The sequence below is a fragment of the Danio rerio genome, chromosome 16, assembly GCF_052040795.2.
Source record: "Danio rerio strain M-AB ecotype USA chromosome 16, GRCz13ab, whole genome shotgun sequence".
Lineage (NCBI taxonomy): Eukaryota > Metazoa > Chordata > Actinopteri > Cypriniformes > Danionidae > Danio > Danio rerio.
This window is the reverse complement of record NC_141036.1, coordinates 24,723,145-24,744,003: the sequence shown is the minus strand read 5'-3', so window position 1 is coordinate 24,744,003 and position 20,859 is coordinate 24,723,145. Positions and strand designations below refer to the sequence as shown.

The window sequence follows — 20,859 nt, the reverse complement described above, 5'->3', positions numbered from 1 at the left end:
GAGTTAAATTCTCGGTGTTGAAGCATTTGAGAGTAAAGTGTTGACGTTAAAGAGTTAGATTTTGATAAATGAATATAATAAGAGTTAGAATTGATTTTATTCAGTGCGAAATCAAGGAGTTATCTTTTTAACACTTGGTGGTGTTATTTCCAACATCCGGGAATTCATGCAGCCCCAGTCACTGAAGAATTTTCCAGACGCCATTTTCCATCTGAGGTTTAGAACAGCAACTGGTGAGTCAAACTACCTAAATGTTGGTATTTTACTGACTTTCTTTAAGGAAATACAGTTGTAAACATGTTGTTAAGTTAATAACTTTAGAATGGAGTGACAATTTTAAACTTCTGCGGTTCATTCATGGTCGTTTGTGTATCTAGCTTAACTGCATTACTATTCACTTCTTTTCAAGAATGTTTTTATATATGCTCACGCATACATAGTGCATAAAAACATCAAATGTACATGTTCAACACATTTCTGTCACGCTTAATGCCATTTTGTGCGTTGTTACCCATTTGTAAAATAAAATCGACACTTCTCCTTTAATTCCAAGCAAACTAGCGAGGGAATCCCTGGAGCCGCCTAACGTTAGCCTACTCTGCCCGGATGCTAACGGCAACACAGTACGGTTTCCATAAGCTCTGGAGAGTTTCTAAAACATATCTGGTGAGTAAATGAACATATGCTTACTTGTAAAAGGCTTCCTGACTGAAACAAATGATTGTTTGTTATTCGTGTACGTTAATTTGGTTATTTTAAACACCGCGGCCCTTTTAAACTGGTTCATTCATGGCCGTCCATATACCGTTAACGTAGACTAACCATATTCCGTACACAACGATGTTCCGTACAGATGACCTTTTAACGCTAATCTCTGTTTAAATACTTATGGGTCGTAGGCAAGCTATATATCTGTGTAATCTTTAATTCTCACTCTTTCAGTCCCAACCACAACAGAGACATTCATACTATATGTTACCGAGTAAAATCAGTAAGTTTGCTACGTCCACCTAATGCGCTTGAAAACAGAAAGTGGGCAAGCTTTAAGTGCGAGTGTCGCCTGGGAGGGGAGACATTTAAAGCTTCGACAATATGCTTTTGCATTTAATTTATGCATCACACGGTATTACAGTCTTTATGAAGTGAATATTATGTTATCACAAATTGTTAAATAAATGATCTTTTGTTAAATAAATGCTTTGAAATGGGGATGTTTAAACATCAATTGTGGGTAAATACCGCATGTCGCAACTCTCCGCCTGAGAGACAGGCTGCAAACGCTGTTTGGATCCTCCTTTTGCAGTAATGATGTTTATATTCATAAAAGGTCAGTCAAGTTAGCTTCAATGTGCATGAATTTAATGTTTTTATATTTTAAATTGTCATGCTGTAATAAAATAAACATGATATAAAAAGTAAATGATTTTGAAGCTATTTCATTTAAAACTTTCATAAAATAGTTATTTAATATATCATTAACTTCAAGTTAAACACAATAATAGTATATTCTGACATAAGAATTTAATAAGACTTCAAACAATGCCCATTTTTGCCAGTAAATTAAAGTTATGCGCCCTGTACGGAACACTATTTTAGTCGTGTACGGAACACCGTTAATACCTATCATCTTCCGTACACATGCGAAGGCGGTACTTATCCCATCTTTTCTCAAAAACTACTGGTCCAAAAGACATCAATCAAGATTTGGATTGTGCAATAGGTATTCCCCCAGAGAATGAACACACAAGCATGCTTATCTGGCTTTCAATGACGGAGGAGTGGTCGTTTGAGTGCGCTGAATAGCGAAAAGTGTACGGAACATGGTTAGTCTACGTTAGTCCATAACTTAGACTCGTGTGATAACGTACGCTTGAATTATATTAAGTGTTGACAACCATTAAAGTCGGAATGTTAACATTAATGTCTTTAAATGACCGCGTTTGCACTTTATCAGACATTTAACGTTACAGAAGTCTCCCGGAAGTTGCGGGACTAACGTTAACGTTATCCCGCAAATGCACAGAGACTCCCAGATGCCCAAGTAGATGCCCGCAAATGAATGATAATCTCCCGGAAATCGCGCGTCTCCCGCCCGGTCATTAAACACTTTGCACGCCCCTCTCCACCGCATCCCTCTCAGCTCTTCAGGTACGTCGCGCGCAAGTCTCCCCCACCGCTCTTCAGGTACGTCGCGCGCAACTCATCCCATTGCTCTTTAGGTACTCATCTCTCCCGCTACCTCCCGCAAATCAACTCTGTATCCCCCGAAAATGACTTTTCCCAACTCGGGATGTCTGACGTTAGTAAGTAAGGCTATTTCTGTAGTCAGGAACATCTTAGTCAAGCTTTTTCTCACGCATGATATTGTGCTTAAAACTATAGGCTAAACTTAGCATGTACTGTACACAACATTACCGTTTTATTAGTGCGTTGTAAAAAGCCACCTGTCTGTAAAATTCATCAACTGATTCATATTTGAGCAGCCTAATGATCATACAGGTTTGATTTGTAGATTTATTATCAATAATCAACATCTGAATCAAAAGATATGTGAAAATGTGTGAGGCATACTTTGTGATGTTCATCTCTCTTTTTTATCTGAAGGTTATGCATATGTGTTAGATACTAATGTGTTGTTGTTTTTTAACAGCCACAGTTCTCTGTACAATAACACAAGACCCTGTGACGGTGGCTGGTTAGAGACGGATGGTGTATTTCCAGAGTTGGTGAAATGACCAAGCACACCTTCTTGGTCATATGTGGTGATAATAATGAAGGTATGTTTAATAAAGTTCTGTATTTGTTTCACAATAAGCTGAGAGGGTATTAGAGCATTAGAGAATAACAAATGACATGAAGGTGATAAGTTTTGTATTGTGGGTGAACTGTTACTTAAATAATGTTTTGCTCTTTGCTCTGCACTTTTTCTCTTCTGCTTATCCTAATATTTTAGATTATATTTGGACCTGAAACATCTGCTAGACTCCAGGAAAGGTGGCGTCAATACTGGACCTGAAAGGGCCTAACAAGTTGAATCTGGTAAAGAAACACGCACACACACACACACACAAACACGCACATGCTTACAGAAAACTGTAAGTTTATGAATATTTTTTACACTGTGGCCAATATTTTGGGGAAGTCAGCATCACTTAATGATATAAAAGATTTTAAGCTCCTCTAAATTTTGCTCCAAGTGTTGTGTTAAATTCAGGATTCTGGACAGACAGCTGCCTGTTTTTCCAGTTCTAGTCATAGTGGTTAACCTAATTGTTTTTGGAGATCCAACAGTGATGTATGTGTTTTTTCTACTTTTCCATATCCTGTCACCTCAACCAGCTGGGAGAGTCAAGTTGTGGATCATCATGTAGATTTTCAAAAGGTGAGTTTAGATTTCTTGAAAGTTTTATTTACTTTAAATGTTCTTTTAAATATATCATAGAATTTGATTGCAATTTGTTTTCAAACATTTTTCTTAGTCATGCTGGAGTCTTGAAGAGTTCTTAGATGAGCATCACCCTACAGTATATCCGTGCATCAGGAACCACCAGACGAGCGATCAGCAGCTACTACATCGTCATGGATAAAAAGGTCATCCTGTGGCTGGGAAGCACATCTTTCACAGGACATGCTTGATGAGATTTCCTAGCTCCAGTTTGTTTTCACACAAGTTTACAGCATTTATACCTTCATTTAAACTGCTGTGTTTGATATGGAGGACCAAGGAAACACCAGAAGTGAAAGATTTGCACGCCAAGTTGTTTAAAATGTATTTTCAGAAGAAAACTATGAGTTCAGAAGAAAACTATGAGTGACGCTATATTGAACTTTAAAATTGCTCTGATGAAACATCAAGTTTGGACATCATATTTTGTTGATACTGTCTGTACTAATAAAACATTTAAAGCATATTTGACATTGTTGCATTTTAAAAATTGAATGAATTGTTGAAGTTGTGAATGTTTTCAAATAAAATGTTTTTTATTTTGTAATTTACAGTCTATTTGACCTTTTTACCATATTTACACTCAAGAGAGTTGAATAAAATAACAATATATTACACCAGGTGGTGTTAAATATAGTTACATTTTTTAACTCTGCCCTGAGTTAAAATTAACCCTTACTTCGGTGTCAATGTGCCAACCCTTTTGAAAGTGTTGATTTAAGTCTGTTTTGAGTGGACCCCATGAGACACTTTCAAAGTGTTGAAATTAACACCCATAGAGTTGTTTTGGGTCCCCATATTTTGCTGTGTAGATTTTAATGTTAAACATTTAAACTATATTGTTATAGTGTATCTAATCATTATATCTTTCTTTTAAAACACTAGGTCTATGTGTAGTTACACTTTTAATTTTTTTATTGTGCAGCTCAAAAATGTTCTTTTTAAAAATGTCTCTTTTCAGAAAATATCTTGCTTTACCTCTGAAATGGTTTAACACTTCTTAAATACTTTTACGAAAAACAGGGATTTTGTCAGACACTAATGTGCATTTAGACTGTGGCTGTCTTACTTTTTAAAAATGCTTTTTTAATCCCTAAATATTCCTAAATACCTTTTTTCATGAAAAACACCTGAAACGTATTTGTTCTGTTTAAAAACTAACATATAGTTTCTCTTTTCAGAATATCTTGTGATATCTCTGAAATGGTTTAACACTTTTTAAAGTGCATACTACACACAAAAAAAATCTTGTTTTGTCATATAAACTAATGTTTAATGTGTGATTAGACTTTTGTTAAAAGTTGTTAGACTTTAAAAAATAGTTTAATAATATTGAATGCTTTGTAGTTAGTACATTTTTTACTGAAAAACAAAACACTAAATTGTATTTATACTGTTTTAAAAAATTATCTCTTGCTATGAAATTGTATAACTTAGTGCATTTTTTATTTTCAAAACTTTTTTTCTTCATTTTATAGATGTCTTGTGTTTTCAATAGTTTGACAATAAGTTAAGGTTTTTGCCTTTTTGTTCCAAAAAAACACTAAATCGTGTTTGTACTGTTTAAAAAAAAACTTGTTACTCTTTTTAGAATTTCTCGTTATAAAATAGTTTAAGAATATTAGTACATTATTACTTTAAAAATATTTTTGTTTTGTCAAAAACACAAATTTTAACTAATTGTAACTATATAAACATCTTCTTAATGGTTTTACAATATCTTTTTGTTTTAAAAAAAAATAAACAAACCAAAAACACTTAATCGTATTTGCCCAATGTTTTAAAAATAACTATAGTTTTACATAGTTTCTCTTTTTAAATCACTTATGAATAGGGTTGGGTACAGTACCTTAACTCACCTTTGGAACCGGTATGCACCGAATCAAATCAGCATATACATTTCGGTGGCTTATTTTGGTGCTGCAACAAGAAAACAAGAATGTAAAGCAGGTCACACACCAGAAGCGCCGATGGGCAATGCCACAAAGCGCCATCTGAATAGTTTCATTTTAAATACCATGCAAGTTTGCAGATCTGTATGGAAGTTTTTTCCTAACAAAATTAAAATGAAAATTCAAATGCTTAAAAGATCAAATGATAACTCAAATGCTCAAACTATAAATCAAATCCTCAAACTGACATCGCAAATGATGAATCAAATCCTCAAACCAACTCTGCAAATGGTGAATGAAATGCTCAAACAACTCCGCAAATGGTGAATCAAATCCTTAAACCACTCCACAAATGGTGAATCAAATCCTTAAACCGACTCCGCAAATGAAAAATCACACTCAAAATGACTCCGCAAATGGTGAATCAAATCCTCAAACTGACAAACTGCAAATGATAAATTAAATGCAAATGAGGTGTCAATCAACTAGCCTAGGCGGAGCTTCAAGGCGGAAGAGTTTGTTGACAACTACCGGTAGCGCTACAGCTTTTTCAAGGCGTTCAGATTTGCGTGCCCTATTCCAATTTTATGCGTATAAGAAAGAAGTTTTTACTCGTAGAAGAGAAGCGAGAAATCCCCTAACTTACTGCTATTGTCCACATTCTGAAGTGTTTATCAGATGGGTACATCTATCATAGGAGGCCACGAAAAAGCATACGGCAAGAAGATGATAATGTACGTCACATTGTGGAAAAACTGGGTAGATGCAGACATCTTACATGTAAATAATTAAATCCAGAAAGACAGTTCCTTGAGTTAAGTTACAGTAAAATCTACTGTACAGTGAACTGTAGAATTACTGAAAGTGTAAAGAGGCTTTATAGTGTTTGATTTTATTTTGCTGTAAAACATGTAGGAACTTCTGTAAGCACATGACATTACGTTTCAAATGTTAATTTACAAAAAGACGATTATTAAATGTCTGAAAGAAAAATATAAGAGGTATTGCAGATTAGCAAATTATAACATTAAATACATTAAAGAGACATCTGAGTGATTTGTTTGTGCTGATGTAGAATGCACTTTTGTCAATACAGCTTAGGTTAGATGCATTTAATATTAATACAGTAATGTTTTCTTCTGTTCATTTGGTGATACATTTATGAAAATGTAATTTTGAGCACACAAACCACAGAGGTAACATGACCTTTTCTGGTTGTTATAGAGAAGGAAGCACACATGTTTGTGTGTTAGCTGGTGCAGAGTGACTGAACAAATGCTACCATCATATTTGTTTAACAATATATTGTAATTTCAAACAGCTATTACAACAATCTCTTTAATGTTGATTTATATGCCATGGCCTGGAGCAGGACTTGCAAGGCAAGAAAACAGAGAAAACCTGAATCCAAAACATGAAGAAAGATCATGTTACTACTTTCAATTCATAACTCAAATGACAGTGTGCTAATAAAATGACTTCTTTATTATGAGCTTAGTATAATCTGAAATGTCCTCAGGCTGGTGTGTGCAGTGATGACGATGGAGAAAAGCAGTGTGCTGATGAAGGAAATGTTGAAGATGCTGCAGTGCTGTGGACAAGACCCTGCATCCCTCCACCTGCCTGTGTGTCCTCATCTGAGCCAGATGCTGGTGTGGTCTCTTCATCTTAAGTATGAATTGGTTTCTCAGGCATGGATAGCCTCATGTCACATCTGTGTTCGAGTCTTACTGCAGCACTAAGGGATGTGTTGGCAAAAACAAGTTAAGTCCTGCAGAACTAGCCCAACTGTGTGGAGATGCAGCAGAACATGGGGTTTTGTCTGAAATACAAGATTGTTTGAACAAGTTTGAATAAAGCTTAGTTTCGTATCTTGTTGACTTGTATTTATTTATCATGGTTTATATTATTCATTCTTTTAATCATACATTCATATTTTTTTTAAAGGGCCATGAAACCACCTCATTTCAGCAGGGTGTTTTCACACCTCTACTTTGGAGAAAGTCAGAAAAGTGGGTGTGTCCAGCTTTGTTTAGGGGGGAATGTCGGAGGAAGAAAAGAGGCATGGTGTGGGAGTGTCTATTTGGGCGCGCTGACTTTCAGAGTCAAAACACACACACACACACACACACACACACACACACACAGGGGACAAAGTGACTGTTTACATGGACATCTGTAGTCGAATTATTTGCCAAATTATTAAATGGTGGACTTTAAATGGCTCTTTCATTCAGGGAACTCATTTATGTCCCTCGCGACAAACGAGATATTTGATTCGAGGAGGTGCTCTAAGCGTGTATTTTTCATGCAATGTTTGATACCGCACGTGGAATGAGAGAAAAAAACTCTCAGCATTTCCCAGAAACTTAGATGCACTCGGCAGGTAGCGTCAGTAAGCCATGTGTGTTATTCCGGTCACAAAATGCGATGAAAACTCTACACGAGGTTAAAGTTTAGTTGTGGTGCTAACATGTTTAGACATGCAATAGTTAACTTAGATCGATATGAACAAATTGAATAAACAAAGAGCACTGGTCGCTCACTTACCAAATCTGTAGAGACAGGACAATCACCAGCAACTACAGCCGCGTCTTTATTAAGAGGAGACTACAAGCGAATCCGGATCTCAGCGTTTGCAGATGAGAACAGCTCTCAGGTAAACAATAATCCTCCTTAGGCATGTAAGTTATTGTTGTCGCGCGTCGCGTACACTTAATCCACACGTGACTCTAGCTGCGCTCTCACAGAGAGAAAATGAAAACAAAACTTAACGGCAGCAAACTATAAAAGCAACACTTCATGCTTGTTTTGCCAACACAACGTTGCGTCTCTGTCGTCTAAACACTATGTCAGTAATGAATATTAATGAAGTTGCACAATAGAGCGCGCTGATTGGTTTGAACCAAGCCTTACTCATGCATTAATGCATCACACTGTAAGACGTAATAAGACGCTGGAATACACGCTATTATGTCATGGTCGTGACGCAGCTTCAAAAATTCTTTCAAACCGGAAGTACGAATTTGCTTGAAATAACGCAAAAACAACCAATTTACACTTTTTAAAGAAATATATGTGTCCTAATAGTGTTTTTAGCAGTGTGGGACACATATACGACTGTCAACAGCTCAAAAAATGTGTTTTGGTGTTTCGTGACCCTTTAAATGTTCATGAATAAATTAATAATTTCAATAATGTATACATGCCAGTGTGAATACAGCTTAAGGGTGCTTTCACATCTAAACTTTTGTTTCGGAACCTGTCTCTTTGCCGAGTTAGCACGGTTCATTTGGCATATGTGAATCCAGCAATCGCGCTCGAATCAGCACCAAAACAATCGGTCCGAGATTAACTGAATGAGGTGGTCTTGGCTCAATTGAAACGAATTCTGGAGCAGATCAATTGTAGTGAGAAAGCGATACGATCCGAGCCCGGTTATATCACAGTGTTTTATGAATATGTAATAGGCATACAAAGAGAGATTTATGAGTAGGGCAGGAGGTCATTCCAGATATCCTAAATCTCCAATCTCCAGGAAGTTCCAGAAGTCACCCGCAAATGCACAGACCCCTGGATGCCCGCAAACAAGTGATAATCTCCTGGTAATCGCACGTTTCCCTCCGTCTTCAAATATGTTGCGCACCCTTCACCTCCCCATTGCATCCCTCCTCGCTCTTCAGACACGTCGCTTGCACCTTGTCAAACACCACCAAAGAGAGAGAGAGAACGAGAAAGCAGGCTGCTTCTTCCGGTCCAGAGTGTGTGACGCGGCGGCAGACGGTAAAGCTGGGTTTCTCCCATACTGGCTTTCTTTGGGTCCGGTCCTCCAGAGAGGTTTATATTGTTGCAAGTTTCCTTAAGGAGCAACACTGTCATGCAGCGCATCTTTTTCAACACGTCGCTGTGACTGTTAGTTTCTGGATGCGGTGGTTTCCTGTCCAAGGATGATGGGGACTGCATTTCATGGGGTCCCGCTCCACAGATGGCACTTGGGCAGATCTGAGGGTCACAGTGGGAGTAAATCGGCCACCCTCGGGCCTTGATGGTGGAGCAGCCAGGGGATAAGAGTCGATTCCCCAGATTAAGGGCCCTATCATACACCCGGCGCAGTGTGGCGCAAGACGCGGAGCAATAGTCTTTTGGTAGTTTCAGGTTGGCGCAAGAGTCGTTTTGAGGCGTTGCGCTCTGCTGTTTAAATAGCAAATGCATTAGCGCTCATTTGTGCGCCCATAGGCGTTCTGGTCTAAAAAGGGAGGCGTTCTGAGGCGGACTGCAGGCACGTCTCTATTTTAAGAAGCTATAATAGATTTTTGATTAGACCAAAACTAACCCAATCTAAACTGCGCCGCAGAGTTACGCCTCGCTTACGCACTGCACTGCCTCTCGGGAGGCTTTTTCAGTTCATTCATAACAATTTGCTTTTGTATAATGTTATTATTATTAGCAGTATTATTTAATATATCCATATTTATATTTGTTTTATTAAAAACAAGCTTAGATTTGCCCCCCTGTCAGGTTTTAGACCATATGGGGCATGGCAGGTGTATTTGGGAATAACTCAGTATTTTGACCACACTTGCTCATTATTGTTCATTTATTCGTTTGCTGGAAATTAGAACTGAATTTAGAAACAGTTTTGAAACAAATCTTTGCGCTTAACAAACGAAATTAATTATTTATAGACTAATTGATGTCTATGCGTAAAGGTTTCCCTATTTAAGAGCGAATGTGAAAGTAGTTCCATTATCTCTCATTCTCACGCAGTAGATGCTCTGTTTAACAGTTTTCTGTTAAAAAACTGTCAACTGTTAACTGTTTGCTTGTGAAATGCTCATTTTTTCCACTTAGACTTACTTTGCGTCCTGTAAATAGCGAATGCGCTCTTGGCACGAGGCAGCTGGGTCTTAAAGGGAATGGGAGATGAGACTCTAATTGGTTTATTCTCAAAACACACCTATAACTCATTAAGAAAATAAACTCAGCCCTTTTAGCACATGCGCCTTGGCGCAAAGCACATTTTCCCGTCCGTAAATTAGCAAAAATGCATTCTGACACGCCCTGAAAGCGTTTGCGCCCTGCGTTTTGCGCTCTGCGCATGGACCGTCAAAATAGAGGCCTAAGTGTGCCATTGCAGGCGTGCATGGTGTCTCGTCCTGGAGGGGTCAGCCATGTCTCTCGTCCAAGGCGTTTAGGTTATCTGCCTCCCTTGGAGCCAGAGCCCACACAGCCGCGGGCCAGGCTGCTTCCACCCTGCACGCTATGGCCACCTACCAGCACTACCAAGTGCAGGTGCTGGTCCAGCTCCAAAAGGGTGGTTTAGACTCAGGCTTGTTACATGAGCCCTGCACCACAACCGACTATGCTCTAAGGACCTCAAGTCCGCTGCGTGTGCAAAAATGTACATCCATTTTAGTTTCTCTTTTTTTATTATTATTAACTGTCCACATATGTGGACACCGTACAACAAAGGAATAAAATGGGACATAAAGCCACAGTTAATGCTATTATTATCAGCTCAGTTATTAAGAGCAATAATAATAAACTATAATAAAAAAACATGAAAGCCCTAAATAGTTATTCATGTTGATATATTTGCTAAATGTTTGTTTATTACTATAAGACAATTTATTCATTTATTTTCTTTTCAACTTAGTCCTGTAAGACTTGAGATATCACAAATATTTTGATGTCTTTGACAGTTCAAACATGAGTCAAAAACACTGAGACAATCGGCTCCACAACCCAGCAGGTGGGAATGTGGCAAAAATCAGCTCCCCTCCTTTCCTTCATTTACATTTAAAATATTTCTCAAAACCCACCTTGGTTAATCAGCCCCTTTTCACTGAACTCACACAGAATGGTCATTTCAAAGTCTGAATGTTCTAAATCAACCCAAGTCACTTTATCTATCATGTTTAATATCATTTGAAATGTCTCAGTGCGACTGGTACAATGGTCTCATTCCCTCAGAAATAGACATTGTTATGGAAATTCATTTTTAGATAAACATGTGTAGTGGAAACTTACAGCAGAAACAGTGGAGCACCTGATGCACGTACAGAATGGGCCTTATTAGGATTTGACCTTGCAAGCAGTACAAACTAGATAGAACAGTGAACACACTTTGCTTCAGTGTCTCATTCTGTAGTAACTGTCGTCAGAATGGGCATTATCTGGGAAAAAGAACTCAAGTGGCATCTGAACTCTCTGGTAAGAGACAAATTCTTTGTTTACTACTAAAAGAAAATTGAACAGTTTTGGGCATTTGATTAGGCATTTAAAATGGGTTTTCACTGTAATTTGGGCCCTCACCATGCTGGTAGATCTGTCTCTGTGGGATAGCAGCGTGATTAATGCAAGTGAGATCTGACATCAGGCGGGAATCGAGACCTTTTTACAAGTGAGATCTGGCATTTAGCTAAGATCAAGACCTTACACAAGTGAGATCTGGCGCCTGACTAAGATCAAGACCTTTTTAACACGTTTGGCTAGCTAACTGCAATTTACTCCCGGGAGGGGGTTGAAATCAGGGGGCTGTGCGATTTACTTCCAAAAAGAGGTTGAAATCTAGGGCTGTGCGATTTACTTCCGGAAGGAGGTTGAAATCAGGGGCCGAGCGATTTACTTCTAATAGGGGGTTGAAATTGGGGGCCACAAAATTAGAGCTGGAAAGCTTAACTTTTTGATTTTAGGTGAAACATCGAAATCTGTTGGAGACGTCCGACAGATTAATAGGTACCGAAAAAGTCCAGGGGAAAGATTGTTGCCAGCATGGGGAAGTCTCAAAGCAAAATAAAAAGACATGATACACCGGTGTTTTGGAATATGGGAAATTTATACGGAAAAAGAAAAAAAAAGAAAAAGGCATGCAAGAGATAGGAAAACAATAAAGCATCACAAGTTTCTAAGGGAAAAGGAATGTTGAGTGTTACTAGGTTAAACATAATGAAAAAGCAGATGAGAAGGCAGAAGGAAAAGCAGGTTGTGGTTGTTGTGAAAGGCATGTGTGTGTGTGTCGTATGGAGACACTGTTGATTGTTGGCTCAGGGAGGCAGATAAGAGGCAAAGAGGAAAATGCTGCAGAGGCAGCTGGCATGAAAAATGTAAAAAGGGTGAATGAAAGAGTAATTAGCACTACTAATCCTTTCTATACATCTGTTTCCATACATGTACCGCCGTACCATCACTATCCTGTGGCTGAGCTGCAAGCCCTGAAAACTGACTCAGATCTCAACTGCTACTGTCCCAGAAGACCTCCGACCGCACCAACGAAATTCCCACCTCAAGCGAGTGAAGGACATCTGTTTGAACTGGAGAAATGGACATTTAACGAACATTCTGCTGTGTGCTCAACATGCTGAAGACATGCTGACAGTGAAGCAAGAGCAAGACAAGAAGAAAGCAGAAAGGGAGCTGTGCATGGCTCTGGTACAAGTGGCCAACCAAAGATCCAACCAACACCTGACAACCAAGTTCAAAGGTGACAAAGGTGTCAAGGAGGAGAAAGATACCAGAAGATGGAGAAACTGGAATGTGACGTATGGCAATGAAACCTGCAGAGCCTGTGGTGCACGTGATGTGAACCGGTACCAAATGTCTGCGTTGCAACCGAGATGGACTTTTGGTCAAGGATTGACCCGAAAGACTCTAACCAACAACGAGGAACTGATGTGCGGACAGGGAAGAGCAGAAAGGAGGGGGTCGGGGCAAACAGCCAACAGCTACAGTAAAGGGAAGTGAACATTTTTTTACTAACATGTTTAAATGCAGACACATTTTTATACACACATATTCACTTACACTTACCAGGGCCGAATTAACCAATGGGCCTTATGGGCACAGGCCCAGGGGCCTGTGCGCACTAGGGGCCCCTGCGAGGGGGGAGAAAAAAAGATTTCAGAGTGTCTTTTTAGGCTAATTGCAAATAGCGCATCTAGTTGGAATAAGCTATTCAGGGTTTATGCCCATCATCGCCTGATTGATAGAGACAATATAAGTAAAGAGCTTCATATTGATACTGCCGCAGTGGTGCACCTTGTAAGGCGCACAGCATCATCTTTTGACGCGATTGATCATGAACTCGGTTCGAATCCACCATCAGCTGAACATGTGCTAATTTTTTTTCTCCCCATTACATATCAGATTGGAAATATATTTATTTTTATCAGGAAGGAAACATTTTTTAAAAATAATGCAAATGTGATATAAAGTCGCAAGTGTCTCGTGGGTATTTAATCATGTGGGGATTCATCATGTGAGAAACAGACAGAAAAGTAGAGAGAGAGGGAGAGAGAGAGAGAGAAAGGCCCAGAAGAGGAGAGAGAGGGGAGAGAAGAGGTATAGTGTGTGTGATTTTGGATACTTTTAGGTTTATAATCAAGTCTTCATCACGAGAAGAGTAGAGAAAATACAGGGAGAGGAGGAGAGAGACAGTAACGTTAAATCAGTGTTTGTATTATGAAAGAGTCAGATTCATAGAACTCAGATTCATAGAACTGGATTGGAGAAGCATTGTGCGTTATATGCCATGGCAATAATATGCTTTATAAGTTTGTACAAGCAATACATTAAAATACCCTTTAAAAAAAAAAAAATATATATATATATATATATATATATATATATATATATATATATATATATATATATATATATTTAAATATGTGGGCAACAAATTATAGATTCATTTTATTTAAAATTTATTATATTATTCTTATTTTTTAAATTCAACTATAGGGGTGCAGCCAGGTAGGGGGCCTTACAAGACAATGTGCCCAGGGGCCCCTGAGTTCTTAATCCGGGCCTGACACTGACATACTGGCTCTCTGCAATGAAGGGAAAAGCTTGCATTTCCCACTGTAATTTTGATCACAGTAATGTTGATCATTTTTCTGATGAAATGGCATTGTTTTTAATAGTGAAGCATTTTTTAAATATGCCAAAATATTCCATGTTGATTGAGAATACCTTGGTTAAGTTTCTAGCTGATAGTGAAGCTAGCATATCTTGCATACGACCATGTGACCTGCAGTGTAAAATATATTTAACAAACAAATTTCATGAGTCTCTGTCTGCATGTGGTCATACAGTGGTTGAGCGATTTACAGCTCTGCTGACCTGTGAGACGGAGGGGGGTAAAATTTTCAAACATGAATTTGTTTGTTCACCAAAACGCCCTGTTCCTATCCTCGGAAGGGACATTTTGTGTGAATTAAACTTGGTTTTAACAGCAGACTCCTCAGGTGTGAGAGTGGAAGATGGGGAGGAGTTTTGTTGTTTGCTATTTGAATCATAAACACAACAGTGGGCTTATGAATGGCTCATTGAAAACAATGAATGGGCTAATTCAATTTGCAAATTGTCTGAAGAACGTGTAAAACCTTTTGACAGTGATATGTCTCCTGGTGAACTGCATTGTACGTCACATGTCGTAACTGATAGAGATACAGAGTTTGAAAAAGCTTGGTTTGAGGCAAATGTAAATGAAACTTTGATTTTGGAGAAAATGTACTGGAAGGATAGTCTGTGTGCAGTTTCAGTGTCTCTGTCGGAAGGGCAGTGTTCATTCTACGTCAGCACAGGCTGTGCCTCACATATGAGTTTGCAAGGGTAAATATAAGTCTTGGGCTGATTTAGGCCCGTTTGTGAAGCAGCGTGTTGAAGCCGAAGACTGAGCGCACTCTCGCAGGCCTTTAGGGTGGACAGTGAAACTGAAACAGCTGTTTCAAAAACTGTGACTGCTATTGACAAACTTTGCATAAAGAATTCTTGCATGGTTGACTTTAACGCTGCAGACATACACCCAGCTTTAGAAGAAATACCAAGTGAATTGTGGGCTTAAAGCAAATATGATGTTGGTTTAATCAAAGGTTGTGATCCAGTGGCAGTCACTGCAAAATCTGATTACAGACCATTACCCCAGTATTTGAAGCTTTACTGGAACAGGGTGTTATTGTACCATGCAATTCTGAGGTTCGCACACCTATTTTTCCTGTAAAAAAGATAAGGGATAATGGGATGCCTACAGAATGGCGTTTCGTACAGGATTTGCAAGCAGTAAATGCAACTGTCAAACAAAGGGCTCCATTAGTTCCAAATCTGTACACGATTTTGTCACAAATTCCTGAAAAATCACAATTCTATTCAGTGGTTGATCTGGCAAATGCATTTTTCAGTGTGCCAGTGGACAAAGACAGCCAGTTTTGGTTTGCATTTAATTTGTGCCAGTGAACAAAGACAGCCAGTTTTGGTTTGCATTTAATTTCAATGGCAAAGGCAACACCTTTACACGTCTGTGTCAGGTGTCTGTTTCACTTTATACAATGAAGCATTGTTAAGAAGTTTGGAACCTTTGATCCTGACAGCTGGAACTGCAGTATGCAGTTACAGTATGTTGATGACCTGTTGATATGTGCTGAGAATGAAGAGATGTGTGTGAAAGACACTGTGACTCTCCTTAGGCATTTGGCTAAGGAGGGCCACAAGGTCAGTTTGAAAAAATTGCAGTGTGTTAAACAAAGGGTAACATTTTTGGGGCGCGTCATTACACCACACAGCAAATCTCTGTCTGAAAAAAGGGTGAGTGGTATAAAAAAATGTACCAAAACCACTAACGAAAAAAAACAAGTGTTGTCTTTTTTGGGTATGTGCTCATATTGTCGCACATTTATTCCAAATTATGCAATTTTGGAACAACCCCTGAAAACCCTAACACTAGGGAAGGGGATGAAATCCACTGACAAACTAGGGTGGACGACAGAGGCAGAGCAGGCATGAAAGAAGTGGTTTCATGACGTCATTGCTCCTACAAGACCATGGAGGTAGACTGTCAAACAATGTACTGGTTTGAATGCAGCTACTCTTCTTCCTACTGATTAAGATGGGGAAGAGCATTGTTGTTTAATAGCACTTGAACAGGTGTGTTCGCAACGAACCACTTGAAAATTGTGACAATGTCCTCTTTGTGGATGGGTCAGCATTCAAAGATCCACAAACAGGCCAGAATAAAGTTGGTTACGCTGTAACAACTGAATTTGATGTGGTGACCTCTGGGAAATTGCCAGGGCACTATTCTGCACAGGCCGCAGAGCTTGTGGCGTTGAAAGAGGCATGTAAATTGATGGCAGAAAAAGAGGCTACAATTTACACTGACTCAAGATATGCATTTGGGGTAGCTCATGATTTTGGCGCTCCGTGGAAACACAGAAAATTTCTAAAGTCTGATGGTCGACCAATACTTCATGTTCCTTTAGTGGCAGCGCTGCTGGATGCGATTTTACTACCTGACAAACTGGCCATTTGTAAATGCGCAGCGCATACTAACAATAAAGATTCTGTTTCTGTAGGTAACTCCAGGGCAGATGGAGCAGCAAAAGTCGCGGCGTCCCAAGACAGGGACAACTCTGAATGTTCTTTGCTATCTGTTGATGATAACAATGACGTGTGTTCTTCTTTGCAGGACATGCAGACCTTTGCGATGGGGCTGGAGAAGAACAAGTGGAGACAGTCTGGCTGTGTGATGAAAGATAATGTGTGGAAGTGTGCTGAGGGCAAGGCATGTTTACCAAACATTTTTTCCAACATTATGCAAAATTACTTCACGGTAAAGATCATGTGTCAAAAACAGCAATGGTTGCGCAAATAAGTGGACTGTGGTTCACAAAGGGGTTCACTGCATTTGCGGACAATTTCTGTAGACGATGTGTAATTTGCAACACACATAATGTGGCCAGAGCGATAAGAGTTCCACAATCATCTCATCCACCTCCAACAGGGCCATTTGAATATTTGATAATGGATTTCATTGAATTGTCTCCATGCAATGGGAAAAGGTACTGTTTGGTGATGGTTGACATGTGGTCAAAATGGGTTGAAGTTTTTCCAACCTCAAACCAAGGTTCGGCTGCGGTAGCAAAAGCGTTACTGACTGAAATTGTGCTGAGATGGAGAATACCACGAAAAATAAGTTCAGATAATGGTACTCATTTTGTTAATGAAGCAATCAAACAAGTGGGCCAATATTTGGAAATTGATTTGAGAACACATTGCAGTTACCATCCGGATTCAGGTGGAGCTGTTGAAAGAGAAAATGGCATCCTAAAAAACAAATTGGCAAAATATTGTGAAGACACAGGGCTTACATGGGTTCAAGCTTTACCCATTGTCCTGATGTACATGAGAATGAGAAAAAGATCAAAAATGAAATTGAGCCCGTTTGAAATTCTCTTTGGTAGACCACCGCTTGTAGGTGTGAATGGGGGAAAACAGCAGCTGCCCTCAACAGATTTGATGTTGATTTACTGTAAAGAAATGTCTTATGTGTTGTCCGATGTTTGTGTGCAGGTAAAGGCCGCACTGGGGAAGGCTGCTGAGAGACCACTGCACAGTCTGAGGCCTGGCGATTTCGTGGTGATCAGGGACCTGAGGAGAAAGAGCTGGAGAGCGAAACGCTGGCTGGGTCCATTTCAAGTGCTACTGACCACTGAGACAGCGGTAAAGGTAGCAGAGCGGGCGACGTGGGTGCATGCTGGGCACTGCAGGAAAGTTCCATCACCTGAGAAGGATTCCACGAGGGAGTAGGAGAGAAAGAGGGGCTCTGAAGCTGTCTGAAGAAAACAGCAGGCTGCTATCTGAGTGAAGCAAGGTCACAGCTGCAACGAAGCAACAAAAAAGTCAAGAGGCATCCATTCCGAGTGCCAGGTATGTGTGGGCTGAAAAAAACCACGTTGTGGCTGACGTTACTATCATTGACATTATGTTACGTCATCTTCCTTGCTCTGGAACTGGCAATGGAGTGTGTGGATTGAGACAAATCATACTGATGTTGCTATTATTATCACTGAGTGTTCTGTTGTTTTCATTAACCTGATTCCAGCAAACCAATTTCTGACATTGTAGCCCACATAAGAATGGCCGTAAAAGAGCCTAAAAACGCTAACAACTCATGGCTAGATTAGCTGTCATTTAAGTGGGGAAACTGGATCTACTGGGCCTTTAGTGTGGTGTTACCTGTATTGGGGGTGGGTCTAGTGATATTATGTTGTCTAACACGCACAAGCAGTTTGAGGAGAGTTTTGGCTGAGTGGATTTAACTTCTAGCCTTTGCTAAGTTCTTAGCATTGCAACCCGAGAGAAACCATAAAAGCAGAGAATTTTGCTATTCTTTACTACTTAAACATAATTCACACCAGATTCAGTAATGGGTAGAAACCTTGTTTGTGCTACTTGCGTTCTGATGTAATTTTTGGTTTCCTCGACTGGTCCAAATGGAAATCCCGGCGAAGCTGATTGGTCAGCGTAGCAACTTCAGTGACGTGATGGAATTCCCTTGTCGGTGAAGAGGGGTTTCCTTAGTCGGTTACTAGGGATACAGATGTTGGACGAGGCGGCGTTCGAAGTCCTTCCTGGGTTCCTGTAGTTATGATGAGTTTCAGAGTTTGGATGTTTTGACCCGATGGCTCGTTGTTGCACAAGCAGATCGGGGGTCGAGCCGGCAGCAAGTGAAGGTCGCGGTCTGCTCCGTGATGTAACGAGGCTTCCGGCGAGGCGATGTAACGGCCACGGCACGAGAAGAGCGACGTCCGGGCAGCGACGGCGGTGACGACTGGCAAAGATGACCGGCAAAAGACGACGATGAAATTCCTTTGTTCAAAGTTTTATAGGCTTTGGTAGAGGCTGGGTCTACACAATACTTGTCCAATCAGAGAAGGTGCGGGGTGGAGTCACACCCCAATTCTGCCCTCTAGGAGGCCGGGTTGACACCTGGTGTGGGTGCTGCTTTGATAGCATAGTGGTTAAAATAAAGTCTTATAACATCGACACTTTTCATAGTATGGTTTCTTTATATAAACCAATGCATTCGAAATGTTCCTAGCTTTCAATCGATACAAACATGAAGTATTTCACAAACATTCTGTAGATTTCATTTGTCACTGAGGGCTATTACTCAATAACTATCCATAACAATTTTGTTAAACACATGGAACATGTACACACAAAAACCTACAGAAACATAAAGCAAACGTACATTACTCAAATAAACTGTTTTACTTAAATGTCCATTAAACTCTGGAAGCGTTTCTGATCGCTTCTGTGTCTGCCTGAAAATGTGTATTCCTTGCAGACGACAAAGGGCACGCGAACCAAAAGGTACTTCTCAAAAACCGGTTTGGTGGGTTTTTGATTGTAGAGCCTCTTATTGTTTTAAGGTGTAAAGTTAATTAACACGCAACTGTGATGTTGACTGGATAGTCGTCCTGTGGATTGCCTTTTGCTGGGTGCCTGTGGATTGCTTTGAAAATGAAATAGAAGCTCAGACCTGTAGGCACCAACCAATCTTTTAAGGATAACATGGTCTGTGGCTTGTTCGGTTCTGTAACGATCCGTTGACTCCCCACACAAGTCTTAAAAGAGTGATCATTTGCATGAAAATCGAGAGAAGAGTGTAAATGTGATGTATGTTTAAGAGTACAGAAACAACAATGTGTTCTTATGTTTGTGAGTGTTATTGATGAATTGATGATGTAGAGTGTTAGTAATTTTTTAACTGATTGAAGAAATGCTTTCAGAATTTTGTTGTGTGAACAAATCAATAATGTGAAAAAACAGGCAATTTCTGTGATTTGAACCTCTGAGGGGTGACTGAGGGTCTGATTTCGGTCAGGAGCGCAATAACAGTGATTATTCGTTTAGCTCGGCTCCCAGGGAAGAGGGATGTTTTGAAAGGTAACTCTAAATGAGGAAACTATATTAAGAAGAGTGTTTAAACATCTCTAGTGTATTTGATGTGCACTGTTAGACATTTCTGTAAATTACACAGTAATTTACTGTATTTCACCCAGTGTAATACTGCAAATTCCTTTTACGGTAAATAACTGTATTTACCGTTGCATTATGGGAATTTAGTGTGACGTCGAACAACATATACAGCGATGTACTGTATTTGTAAAAATTCGTGTAGTATACTGTATTTTCCACAACTGCTTCAACGCCACCTTGCGGCGATTCGACTACTCTGCACCACATTTTGCCTGAGGACCCTGGAGCAATTCTGGAGGACAATTTATTAGTGTGCCTGAAGAACATACTGGATTTAACAAACTTTACTCTGGTAAGCTGAGGCAGTGTTTCATTTTACAGAATGTTTTGTGGACGAGAATAGAACAAAGTAAAGTATAAAGTTGGCTATTATTATTTTCTCTGGCTTGGCGTTATTTCGCCCATTTGAGAAATATATCATCTATTAAGATGTTACCTTTATTTAATTTATTACATTAACACTACTATTACTTTAAATAAGACTGTTTATGACTATTAGCCATTGTTCTCGTCATATCTTTTTATTTATTTACATAGAAACCGGTGTTGCAGCGGGTTTTGGTTTAGGAGGGAACCAGAGGTATGCAGACAGTTTTGGAGGACACTTAGCACGAGACAATTAATTGTTGCTGTATGACTGTGACCTTCTTTGCAAAGAATAAAACTAAAAAAGACATTCCGAGTAAGACTTTGTTTCTTGAC

At 39.4% G+C, this 20,859-nt stretch overlaps 1 protein-coding gene and 2 long non-coding RNA genes across 5 annotated transcripts in view; 2 read left to right on the top strand and 1 right to left on the bottom strand.

Annotated features, from left to right (window-relative positions):
- The window catches only part of LOC101883647 (uncharacterized), a 713,507-nt gene that overhangs the window by 357,724 nt on the left and 334,924 nt on the right, over positions 1–20,859 (bottom strand). The window lies entirely within an intron of this gene.
- Positions 177–3,992, top strand: LOC147840261 (uncharacterized). Its single transcript, XR_015511360.1, has 6 exons — positions 177–233; positions 554–666; positions 2,651–2,777; positions 2,954–3,039; positions 3,340–3,382; positions 3,480–3,992. It is a non-coding gene; the product is annotated as an uncharacterized LOC147840261 (long non-coding RNA).
- Positions 11,444–20,833, top strand: LOC103908925 (retrovirus-related Pol polyprotein). Of its 2 annotated transcripts, XM_087286963.1 has the most exons (3): positions 11,444–13,076; positions 16,799–16,894; positions 17,683–20,833. In XM_087286963.1, exons 2-3 carry the CDS (start codon positions 16,802–16,804, stop codon positions 17,917–17,919), a joined length of 330 nt encoding a protein of 109 aa, XP_087143089.1. In that variant the 5' UTR covers positions 11,444–13,076; positions 16,799–16,801; the 3' UTR covers positions 17,920–20,833. The 2 variants fall into 2 exon arrangements, with proteins under 2 accessions (XP_087143089.1, XP_087143088.1); XM_087286962.1 differs by lacking the exon at positions 11,444–13,076 and having other exon boundaries at positions 15,034–16,894.

Coding starts and splice junctions, on each gene's coding strand:
- LOC103908925 (XM_087286962.1), top strand. CDS start 16,460: ATGGCAGAAAAAGAGGCTACAATTTACACTGACTCAAGATATGCATTT. Junction 16,895..17,682: donor GGAAGTGTGCTGAGGGCAAG/GCATGTTTACCA, acceptor GTTTGTGTGCAG/GTAAAGGCCGCACTGGGGAA.